Source organism: Grampus griseus, assembly GCF_964374135.1.
Source record: "Grampus griseus genome assembly, chromosome: 10".
In the NCBI taxonomy this organism is placed as follows: domain Eukaryota; kingdom Metazoa; phylum Chordata; class Mammalia; order Artiodactyla; family Delphinidae; genus Grampus; species Grampus griseus.
This window is the reverse complement of record NC_139004.1, coordinates 89754739-89767285: the sequence shown is the minus strand read 5'-3', so window position 1 is coordinate 89767285 and position 12547 is coordinate 89754739. Positions and strand designations below refer to the sequence as shown.

Sequence of the window (12547 nt, the reverse complement as noted above, 5' to 3'; positions counted from 1 at the left end):
TGCTTTGTTCTCCACCATATCCCTAAAACTCAGTAAAATGAGTGGCACTTAGTAAGTACACAATAAATATTTGCTGAGCGAATATATAATAGAAGGTCAATAATGATGGTTATCATCACTATTATTATTATTATGCTAACGAGCAGCTGTTGGGCCTATCTGCCTAAATATTTTACACATTCAAGCAACATTCAAAAGTAATATTGTCACTGCCAATTTGGCCTACCCACTAAGACAACACCAGTGTAATTTACTCCAGAAACAGGAAAAAAAAACAACAAACTAATTGGGAAGAAGGAGATATGAAAGTTTAGCACGTTTTCTCAATAGTTATCCTCTTTATTCTCTAACACAATTTTGAGTCTTGCTGGGAACGATTGTCAATTTAAGTTGAATTGTCAACATTTTTATTGACTCAAATACAAATGCTGGGCTCAAACAATAGTGCTATCTTTCTACTACAGACATAGATTCTCCAAAGTACTGGCATAAATTCAATTGTTCTACAAACCTAAAAGTTGTATCTGAGGAGAGAATGGAACATTTCCTCTAAAACAAATTTTAAACCTACGATATTTATGAGCCCAGGATTGAGTTTTATATTCAGACAATAAAGGGAAAGAATGTGCTTTACTTTCAATATGGTGGAACTATTATTTCACAGTGAAGGTGATTTTAATTGTTTTAGACAACATGTATAATTTCTACAGTCATTTTTAAACAAAATTTCACGTGAGGCCAGGCTCATTCACTGTACTCATGAAGATCTATTGACTGCTTATTTTCATATTCATCCAATAGCTTTGGCTTCAAGCGTTTTACGTTCATTTCAAAAATTTAGAGGAAACTCTGCTTTTAGTCCTTTTGCAGATGACTTATGCAAAATCATTGTTACAAGTGACTGAGGCTCTTAACAAAAGCTCACTCTTGAGGTGAGTGAGAACTCAAGGTGCAAGGACCTCTCTGAATAACAGTTCAAAGTCCACCTCAAGGCTGTGACCCCTCCCCCACATGAATTAGTAAAATAAATATTCTATTGGTTCTTTCCCTCACATGAACCTGTGTTTAGAGGAATGACCTTAGAACCCTCCAGAGACATAGTGGAGGAAAGAAAAGGGTTTTATTTAGCTGACTCTCCAAATTTTAGTTCTGCCAAGCACCAAGAAGCTAAGTAGGAGAATTGTATTTTTCTGAGACAGTTATACAAATTAAGGATAAGAACTATAATAGATAATGGAAGGAACTGTTAGATATTGTATCAAGATAAGGGAAGTCATGGACGACCAATAGAGGTTAGGAGAAGAAGTGAGGTCTAATGGGAAATGAAATGTTTCAGTCCGATGTGTTCTTTCCACCAAATCTTCAGTACAACTTACATTTCTCTGAAATATTTTAGAGTTATATATTTTTTAGGAGGATGGAAAGGAGGGATGAGTCTGCTTCTGCCAGCATGGATTCAGTCATATTCATGGAGCTTATCTCTAGTTAGGAAGTAGGATTAAGGAAGAAAATACACTTCTCTCCTCAGAGTATAGGGAATGGTTACTGTTTTGTTTCCAAATCTCACATTTCTAAGGGGTACAGCAGAATGTGCCAGTTTTGTGTTCTGGCATTATTGCCTAGGTTGCTTTTCTTTTCCACTGTGGGTACGTTTCTCCTAGAATAACCTTTATCTATAAATCGCCCCTTCCGAGATGAGTAGCACATCTGCAGTTGTGGTTGCCCTAAAAATTGTGTAGGAAGCATCCACAAGAATGCCTACTCTGGATTCAGATCTCCTTTGGTTTTTTGAAAGAAAGGGATGTCCATATAACAGCACCTGTTCAGTTTGGTTTATGCCAGTTACTTTATTTCATTGAGTTGTGACCAATCATTTCTGTGGGAAATCTGTTTACACACATTTTTTCTTTTGTTTTGTTCCTGGAGCTATTCTTTGCTGGGTAAATTTATAGGATTCAGCCTAGTTGATAATTTTTCCTAGTCTCCTGTAGGTGTTTTTTTTTTTTTTTAATATTATAAAACACACTGAAATGTATTTGATAGGCCTTGTTAAGAAAAGAATTTGCAAGTTTTTTGTGAATACACTAGAGAGAAAGCACAAAGAATTCAGGATGTTCTGATAATATAACGTTTAATATGATTTCTCCCTTGTTACTGAGCAACTTGAGGGATTCACTGCTGCTGACCAGGTACATAGAGAAAGGCAACATAACCAAATTGTCCAAAAAATGATGTAAAAATTTCAGCCCTAATGGTCTTCTATCGCTATGGAATCTGTAGCACTTTTCTTTATGAGAAGCTTTATTGATATCTACAGTGTATCTTTGCTTTTCACACACCGGATGTAAAAGTAATTTGGCCATGCCAACATTTGCTCTATCCTGCCCTGCTAACCTCATCTGCCCAAATTAGTATATTTCGAAGGCATGTTTTTGTGACTGCCAAGTGTGCAAGTAAATATGGAGCCTTTAGAGAGATGGAAATAAGTGAAGGCAAAATTTTTGGAAAGTGTATTATGGTTGACAAAATTCTAAAATAACTGCCATTGACCCCTGCCCACCATCTGAGTATGATGGGATTAATGAATATGGTGAGATGTCACTTTCATGATTACGTTAGATTAGATGGCACAGTTGACTTGGAAAAAGTGACTTTATCTTTAGTGGAGCTGACCTGTTCAGGTGAGCCCTTACTGGGATGGGATGCTTCTTGGCTAGAGAGATTTGAAGTATTAGAGGGAACTGATGCAAAGGAGGTTCTGAAAACGGAGAGGCATGTGGCAAGCAGTGTGGGCAGCTTCTAGAAGATGAGAGTGCTCTTGACAGCTGGCTGAAAAGGAAACGGGGATCTCAGACCTACAACGTACGGAGCTGAATTCAGGCAATTGCCTGAATGAGCTTAGAAGTGGGTTCTTCCTCAGACTCTCCAGAAAAGAAGTCATCTGGTTATGACACTGATCATAGATACACACGAAATCTAAGGACAAATTACAAAGACAGACAAAGATAGACCATGTCTGTCTCTAGAGTCAGCCCACTTTAAACCAGCTGTCCATTAATCCAATTTAAAGGTTATCTGATGAATATATTTCTCTTCTTTCTTGAGGTCTTTCCTGGTACAATTCACCTTCACAAGAAGGTGAGGCAGGAAAAAGAAGAATAAAGAATTGTTTTAATGAACCAGTTAAAGACACTCTCAGGGCTCTTAGCAGACCTGAAGGTGTAAGATTCTTGAAACTAATAAACAACTTGAGGTTTAAGAATTAACTATAGAGTCTTCTATCTGTAGGCATTTTTTGAAGTCAGAAAGTCCTGGGTTGGAATCTTGCCTTTATTTACTAACTGAAAACCGATTTACTTAGTCTGAGTCTCAATTTCCTCATTTTAAAATTATTATTATTAACGTATATGTATAGCTGATTCACTTTGGTATAAAGCAGAAACTAACACACCATTGTAAAGCAATTATACTCCAATAAAGATGTTAAATAGATAAATAAATAAATAAAATAAAAATTAAAAAAATATTGGAATAGTGGGAATGAGAAAATAAATGGAAGGTCTTATAGTGCTTGCTGATGGTAACAACTCAACAACTGGTAGCTCTTATTACTGTTATTAATACTTTATTGAATTAATTTAATGAATTAATTACTTTATTAATACTTCAATGAATGAATGACTATTTGTATAATTGAAGCAAAAGGTATCTGTTAATATTCCCTTCAGTTTTGATCTGAGAGAGCAATAAACAACAAAAGAACAGTATTCCAGCATTCCTTCCTTTGTAGAGATGAGGAAGCCATGACTCTCAGGAAGGAAATTCTTGTAATACCTAGATGAAGTCAGTATTGACAAATACCTTTGGAATCCTGCTAAAATATTTCATATTACATAATCGAATTTGTTATCAGGCAAGTTTGTCATAATTTGCATGCAACAGGGATGCATTATTCAGTTATGACGATCTTAATTTAAGGCAGGTTTTGTATATCTGTTATTTAGTCTTATGGCATTAAGCAGAAAGACACTGTTATAATGAAGGACTTATACGCTTTAAAAGATCAACATATACTTCTTCATTGGTAGGTGGCAAGGTGACAAGGGAAAGCTTCTCCTAGTTGATGGCCTTTTTAAAATATATGACACTCATTTAGAAGTATTCTGCATGTCTGTTATTCTTATTTAGAGTAAACAAATGTAAAAATAATCTTCTATTCTGTCAAGTCTCTTTGACCAATCTCAGAGTATAAAATGACACAGACTGACAGCACAAACGAACATGATTTGCATGTCTTGTCATCTTAGATTATGGTACTGGAAAATAATTTTCCTATTATTAAAAAACAAACATCAAAAAAAATCACATTTTTGTGTGCTTTTATTTTATCTCAGCATTGAAAGTTTTGTAACTCTTCCCTAATATTTCAGGTGAGCATAGTGACATACCAGTCTGTAATAATATTGAATAAAAGTATTGTTAACTTCCAGTTCATTTTTTTTTCTTTCTCTTTATGTCAGCATTTCACAAGGTTGTATAAAAATGAAAGTAATGGTAAAAATATTTTCAACTTTTTAAAGGATCATAAAAAAGATTTGGTTTAATATTAGAAGAAAAGTTGCTTTCATTTTATTTTTAAATATTTGTCTGTGTGTTTCCAAAACGCCTCCCATTCCAAAGTGGAGATCAACTATAACAGAGGCAGTGGTGGTAAAGAGCTGCCCAGGGTCTGGGACCCAGTTTGCCTGGATTTGAAGCTTGGCTTCACTGCCTACCAGCTGCATGACATTGGACCAAGTACTTAACCTCTCTGTACCTTAGTGTTCTCATCTGTAAAATAATAATCATTATAGTATCTCCCTCGAGTAGTAGTTGTTGTACAGAGTTAAAAAGTTAATACATGTAAAGTATTTAGGTGTGTACTATGTAAGCACTTGCTATTGTTATTAAGCTAACTACAATATAGTCAGTATGGTATCGGATTATACTAAATGAAATGACTTTATGGATATTTTTACACTGAATCCTCGCAGGATCACAGTTAGTTGAGAATCTACCAAATTGTACCAAACCATACAGAATTTGAGAAAATGTAGCCCCAAGGGCTTGCCAGATCAGTGGGTGGTTTAGATCCCTGGCAACAGGTTAATTCACTGGCTAATCCAGATGCTTCCAAAGTAAAGAGTGGCATTTATTGCTTGATTTTCACCATTGCTACGAGATATTCTGATTCAGAGCCATCCAACATTTGCTTCCAATTAGGGGGTAACTTTCCTCTTCCAATAATTAAGGTGAGGTCACCAGAATGAGTGTTGGCATTCGCTTCTCCATAGAGCCCGATAATAAAAATAAAATTACAATCTTAGCTTTCTTTTTTAAATAAAACACTAGCCATTAAACTAATTGATTTACATTCATTTAACATTCACAACAGTACTATAATATAGGTATTAGTGTCTCCACTTTACAGGTGAGGAAACTAAGCCTAAAAAGGTTAAACAAATTGCCCTTTGTCATGCAGGATGACAGGCAGCAGATTAACAGCTGTGGTTGTTTCACTGCAAAGCCCCGTTTCTCACACGTGTGTACAGAGCCATCCTGCGTCTCCTTAAGGGCATACCTGTTGAGTGGCTGATTGAATAAATATCTTTAAAAGAAAAGATTTGGATTAGGACTGTTGGGATGCAGCAAGATGAGTCTGAACCTTCCTGGTCCCTTAAATTTGATGAAGGTCTACCATTGGCTCTACGAACTGAAGTGCCTATTTTGTTCCCTGAGTGGCCGCCTGAATTGTGTGCCTCAAAATAGCCCCACCATACCTCCAAAGTGTGGCGGTGGACCACAGAGAAGCACCACACCTTGACCTTCTCGGACGGACACTGTGCTTCTTGTTTTGGTTTCAAAGTCTTCAATATCTTGAAAAACAAAGAAAAGCAAGTTTAGAACTCGTTATTTTGCCGAGAAAAATTTTTAGAAGAAAAACTTACTGTTAACAGTAATGAACACTCACACTTGTCTGACCAGAAGTTTTAGTTGATGGTCAATTGCTGTACCCTGGTTATATTTCTCAGAATTTCGTCTTTCCTTCTTTTATTTTAATGCAGTTAAACAAAGTATATGATAAAGACATTTGTTAACAAAACTCACTTTTTGTTTACTTTTATTCTCCCAGGCAGCCTGTAGCCCGATAGGAAATCTTTTAAACCCAGCACGTATTTACTTTTCCTTGCCAAGGAAGGTGTGATTTAAAAAAGGTATGTGGCAAGTGTGCTGCAGTCTTCTAGCATCTAAGCTTAATGGTAACTGTTTTGATGTGGGGATGAAGTCTGTGAGAAATTAGCATGGAATGTTGTGAGGGACAGAGTTTTATGTGATTGAACCAATGAGAAGAAAGGTATATTTTCTAATTTCTGTTGATTTACTCCTTCACAAAGCAGCTTCACGGTCTTTTATGAAGTGTTGTAATTTCCTACAACACCAAAGAATCATAGATATTCAGTGCTGGAAGACAGCTTACTAGCTATCTTGATAACCTATCCATCTGAGCTGGAAATCATTCAACATTCCTAGAAATGGTCACCCGGCCTCCAGGAAAGGCTAATGTCTGAACCTTAGTTTCTTCATCTGTAAAATCCCTTTTATTCATTCATTCATTCAATCAGTCATTCAGTGATTTAAAAATTTTGTATTAAACCCCTACTAAAAGATAGGAAGGGTATTTAAGGGCAGAAGATATATTGGTAAATAAAGCAGACTTGTACCTTGCCCTTATTGTGCTTACTAAAAGGAAAAGTAGAAGGCCAATTAAAAAACGTGTGTGTGTGTGTGTGTGTGTGTGTGTGTGTGTATAAAATATACACATTGCGATAAGTGTCATGAGGTACAGACTGCTAGTTGTCTACCAAAATCTACTCTCCCTTCTTCCATAGTAATAGATTTATAGAACAAATACTACACTTTTCTAACCAAAAGATACATTTCCCAAACATCTTTGCAGCAAATAGAGTAAGCAGAAACTTCTCACATATTGTGAAACGTACACCTATTACGTTTGAGAGGAAATATCTAAAAAATTTAATGTTCTCCACCTACCCACCCAATATCACTACCATCTAGATGGCCAATGACATGAAAATATTGAAGGTAAAAGACCACTAGCCTGGGTGCTTGAGTGACTGCATGGAGCAGAAGCACAGCTGATCTTGACCACCTACTTTGCATTATTATATTAGATATTGGTAAATTTCTATCTTGTTTGAGGTATTTTGGGGGGCAGGAGTATTATAAGTTTAATAACTCTTATATATGCTCTACTTTTAATAATGAAAATATTTGCCCAAGATGGACTTGGCTTCTTCCCACCTAAATCTCTTCCCCTTCCTCTTCAGCAGTCATTAGCCTTACATCTGATTAGGATCTAGAGTGCCTTGTACATTACATTTCTTCTAGAGGATTTTTAAACAAATATTCCCTCTTTCTTCTTTGGCCATAGAAAGACTAAATCAGCCTACATATGTTGGTACCATTGATGTGAATTATTGCCCTGACTTGGGTTTGCATCATTTTACACGTGACTCATTAAGAATCAGGCTAACAAACTGAATTTAAAACCAAAAATCAATATATTGATTGTTTCTATTTCGAGCAGTAATAACAGGTGAGGATTTTAAGGGGGTTTTTTCCTTACTATTATCATTGAAAGTTCCCATTAAATTGTCATGACATTTTAATGGTCACGAAAACAAAAACTGTCACAAAGGAGTAGTGAGAAATTGAATGAGTGTATGAAATTAACAAGCTTTCAAATAAATTCCGTGTGTCACATTGTCAGTGTTCCATGCTCACAGTAACATCAATCGTGTTTTCAGTGATAATCAGAAGTCATTATAACACACTGTTGATAAGACTATGGGTACTTTAATATATTCTGTGTTCACTTCCACTTAAATAGTATCCACTTGTAACATAATTTCTCCATGCCTTATGATTACAGTGGGGTTTCTATTAGCTGACATGAAAGGAAATCAACCTGTCTCAAAGGTCACCCAAGCTCTGTTAGCAATCAAAACACAGTCATTTGAAAATAATACTAGTTCACAGGTTTTAATTAATAATTCAGATTTTAAAACTGTTTAATAGCACACAGATCATAGACATGATCTAGTTTTGCTTTATCTAAATTAAGTGAATTTAAGTACCATTTCATGTGAATGTACTTTGAACAAGATCTGTTTTAAGTATCCAACCTGTATTTCAAGTACCTTTCTGCTAACCAGAAACATAATTCAGATTATTTTGAAGCAAGGTTCACTGAAGGTAGCCATACATGCATTCAGTGAAATTTTCTTCGCTCTGTAAGACCTTTAAAAACTCCAGATTTATTCTTCTTTAAGGAGAGGCCAGAGAGAACCACCTTTTCCTATTTTTGTCCTATCCATTTTTTGCTTAAGAGAAAAATAGCTTAGTATGAGTCGTTCCCTGAGTCTCAAATTCTATAATATTTGGAGAAATTCCCATAAACCAGAAAGGTGACCTGCCCAGGATGTCCTTGTGCCCAATGTACAAGTCCTGCCGTGCTGGTTGCTATTAAAGACCCCAGTCGTCGAGGTTGCTCTCATTAAGCCATTCTGATGACCAGGGCTTATTGGATCCTGTGGTTTTATTGCTGGTTTTGGTGGAAGCATTTGGCAGGAGCATAAGCAAAAATGCATTCACAAACAAGGCTCTGTTCCAAAGGCCAGCAGGAAGTGCCTGAGAATGGCTCATAAAATGAGCTTTAAAGAATTACTGGGCCATTTGCTCTCTCCTGGAGCAACCAAGGTGCAGTGGAGGGAAAAGGGTCACCAAAATGTATTTAAAATTAAGTCCAAGCAATGCTAAGTATTGCAACGCCTAATTGTAAAGAGAATACATCTTTGCAGACACCACTTGTAGGAATGAATCTCAGCCCAATTAAAGCGAGAAAACTGTGTATTTGCTGCCAAGGCCTGAGGATCACAATCAGAGGATGTGCTTGGCGGTGCCAGCCCCTGTCACAGAAGGAGGCTAGTGGTTTGCCAACTCTCATAAACTCGGAGGAAGGCTGTGGGTACCCAGAGTTTATTGATCCCGACCAAGAGAACAGCACCTGAAAAGATAGGGATAGGAAAAAATATTCACCAGGGAAAGGTCCATGCTTCAAGCAGGACATAGTGTAGTTGAGTTGGCCAAAGTAAAAATAATACTATTAATTGGATCTTTCTCTATTTGCTGTGCATGAATTATTTTGTTTTAGTGTTTTAAATCTTCTTTATTTTTCTTTCTTTCTTTCATATATCAAGAATAACTACTAAGTGCCAGACACTCAGTGAAGCAGTTTCATTGAATCTTCATGATGATCCTGGAATATAGTTACCAACGTCACATTCATTTCACAGAGGAGGATACTGAGGTTCAAATAGGATTAGCAACTTACTGAAGACCGTACGGTTTCTATTCATCAAGACAGAACTGAAAAGGAGATAGTCTGGTTCCAGGGCTCACATTCTCAAACACCAGGTTATTCTGCTTTCCAGATGTTGACTGAGGTCTCCCTGCCACTTACAGCGTATAAAATGGCATAAACTGCCATTCCGTTTTCAAACAAACAAACACAAAAGCTCATGCCTTTCCACAGGGTTCTGCAGATTGCTGGGTTGGGGTGGGGAGTGCTGTATTGCTAGGTGTTAGAAATAGCTCCCTTTCTAATATCCTACTCCTCTGAATCCTTGTTTTTTTTTCCCTTCAGATGTGGTTCTTGATTTACCTCCACTCTTGTGTCCCTGCAAACAAGGAACTTAGCCCCTTATCTTGACCTTCATACATAGATATACCCCCTCAACACACACACACTCACACTTGAAGCACCACCATTATCATACTTTGTGCTGCTATTGTCAAGCTTATTGATTTAGTAAGATGTGACCCAAACACCTTAAAATCAAATATTAGGTATTTGATTCTTAAAAGTTCTTTTGCTTACGTCTGTTCTCTCTCTCTCTTCTCCAATTTTCCCACTACAGCCCTCTCTTTGAAGAGCAAGGGAAATCAAAATCTTCCCATTTTCCTCTGCAAAAAAGTTCACCTCCCTCCAGCTCCTACTACCAACTCAGAAATTGATGCATCTGCCCTAGTTCACACTGCTTATAGGAAAAGGAAATAAAATTCAATTCCATATATCATGTCTCTAGAGGGCATTTGCTTAACCACCAGGCTTAACTGCCTCTCTAGCTAGAGCTTCACCCAAGGCTTAACTGCCTCTCTAACTAGAGTCTGACCCTAGACACAGGCCATATGATCTGCCCTCAGACCAGAGACAGTGCTCGTTTTCTCTCTTTCCACACCTCAAAAGCAACTTCAATTATGTGTTACTTTGAGGACATTAAATCTGATTTTCAGCTCTAAGATTTCTTTTACCCTGCTCCTGGCTTTCCACCAATCAAATTTTGTTTCCCCCCTTTGCAAATCCTTCTGAAGAAGTCTCAGCATTGAGATGTGGTGCTGGAGTAAACAAGACCGAGGAGCATGTGTGTGTGTTCACCTTTGTGATGCAGTTCTCACGTTGGAGGTACGTGTTTTGTTTTCACCTATGGCAAAAATATCTTGTTGGAGGAGGAGAAGCTGATACTCTTGCCCAGTGAAAGGGAAATGGTGAAAGATACCAAGAATAATTCTCTAGTTCTGCATTAGTCTTGCAGAATTCCCAGATATAGTATATGCAACTTTTGCAATCAAAGTACTCTTTTTGAATCTTAAGACAAGGTAAGGTAATTCTGATTTCATATCTCCATTAATTTTCCCCTTGGAAGAGGACCACTCATGGAGAATACCAAAATTGTTCATGTCACTATTTCCTGTTTCCTGGTGGTTTTGAATAAGCTGAAGTTCTTCGTACTGTAATTAATTTTCCCAGATCTTTATTAAGTGGCATACAAAAATATCTCTACTTAGACCAGTTTCATTTTCCACCATCATTTTCAAGATGCGATATACTCAGTTACAGAGTTTGTGATGTTACTGTGTTTCCTAGCACAACTCAGTAACATAACATGACATAACCTAATAAAGCACAGTGATATTGTCAAATTCTGTAAAAGAGGCAATAGCTAAGTCTTGATACTGGGCATAAATTTGGAATGGTAATATGCAAGCAGGAAGTAAAGAGATATTTTAAGAGATTCTGGTGTCAAATCCATTTACAATCCAAGTTAAAATTCCTCCTTTTGTGGTATAAAAGTATTTTTATAAAAATTCATAAATAAATGGAGAGAAGTGAGTCGTTTCTTGGTTTCCTGAGAATAATGAATCCACTGAAAACCATTTTCTTATGGTGTTTAAGAAAATATATATAGGATAATAGTCGGGGGGGGGGGGGTAGGTTTTTTCTATCAGCCCAGCATCAAGGTTTTCAGAGTGAAAAGCATTTAATAAACACAAGTAAACAAATATGAAATAATTGGTCTATTATAATATACATGTAAGACTGGATTTGAAATTCTATAAATGGACTCATTTGTCTGATTAATGGTGGTAAGAACAGTGTCAGCTATGACTTAAAAAAAAGATACAAGTTTTAGGCATGACCTGTCCTCTGTCTTGCTTATTAAGTTTGCATATTCCCTATAGTTAAAACTAAATGAGAGAAGCAGAAGTGAAGGATGGCGTGATGCAACTTTGATAGCATAGGATAGACTGGATGTGAGAGGACTGAAGAGTTCAGATCTTCAGTGTTTCTGGAAAGAAAAGAAGCAGTTTAAGTAGGCATGTAAAGATTAAACAACCCACTAATGAATTCCCGACGAGGTTATTAGTGATAGAATGATCAGACTGTGACCAATGATCAGAACGATTAAGAACACAGGTTTAGGATCAGACTGTGTAGGTTCAAATGTTAGCCTCACCGTGCTAGCTGTCGATACAGGGCAGATTAAATATTCTCTATCTCAGTTTTTGGCTCTTTAAAATGAAGCTACAGGGAATTCCCTGGTGGTCCAGTGGTTAGGACTCCACGCTTTCACTACCATAGGCTGGGTTCAATCCCTGGTCGGGGAACTAAGATCCCGCAAGCCTCGCGGCCTAATTAATTAAAATGAAGCTACCAAGAGCACCTGTCTTAGAGGAATAATCATATAATGTCTTTTAAATGTTTAGAAGATGTTAAGTACTAAATAATAATGTTGGGGACTTTGTATTATTAATGATCTACCTACATATCACCAAAAGGAGGTTGTTTAGAATTTTTAAATAGGTTTCATTTTCTATTTTCATCTCAGTCTGATGATGTAACAAAACATATTTTCTTGAAGTCTGTTTATGGAACTCCCTTTTCTGCTCACCCAGTGGCCAGCCCAAATGCTCAGTGAATAAATGAAAAAAAAAAAAGGCCTAAAGTCAAATTTTATTCCAAGCACTGCCACATCACATTTCATTTTACTACAGAGAATGTTTCGCCAACTTGACAGGAGTTATTACATGGAGGGTCATTGAACCTCTCTGCCCAGAAAGCTACACAGCCCAGCTGGAGGCAGAC

At 36.9% G+C, this 12547-nt stretch overlaps 1 protein-coding gene across 4 annotated transcripts in view; it reads right to left on the bottom strand.

Moving 5' to 3' along the window:
* The window catches only part of CNTN6 (contactin 6), a gene marked incomplete at both ends in the record, with an annotated part of 231904 nt that overhangs the window by 102500 nt on the left and 116857 nt on the right, over positions 1 to 12547 (bottom strand). For all 4 annotated transcript variants that reach the window (XM_082664009.1, XM_082664010.1, XM_082664012.1 and 1 more), the window contains one exon: positions 5820 to 5915. In XM_082664009.1, the coding sequence (XP_082520135.1) occupies positions 5820 to 5915 (96 nt within the window). The remainder of the gene's footprint in view (positions 1 to 5819; positions 5916 to 12547) is intronic.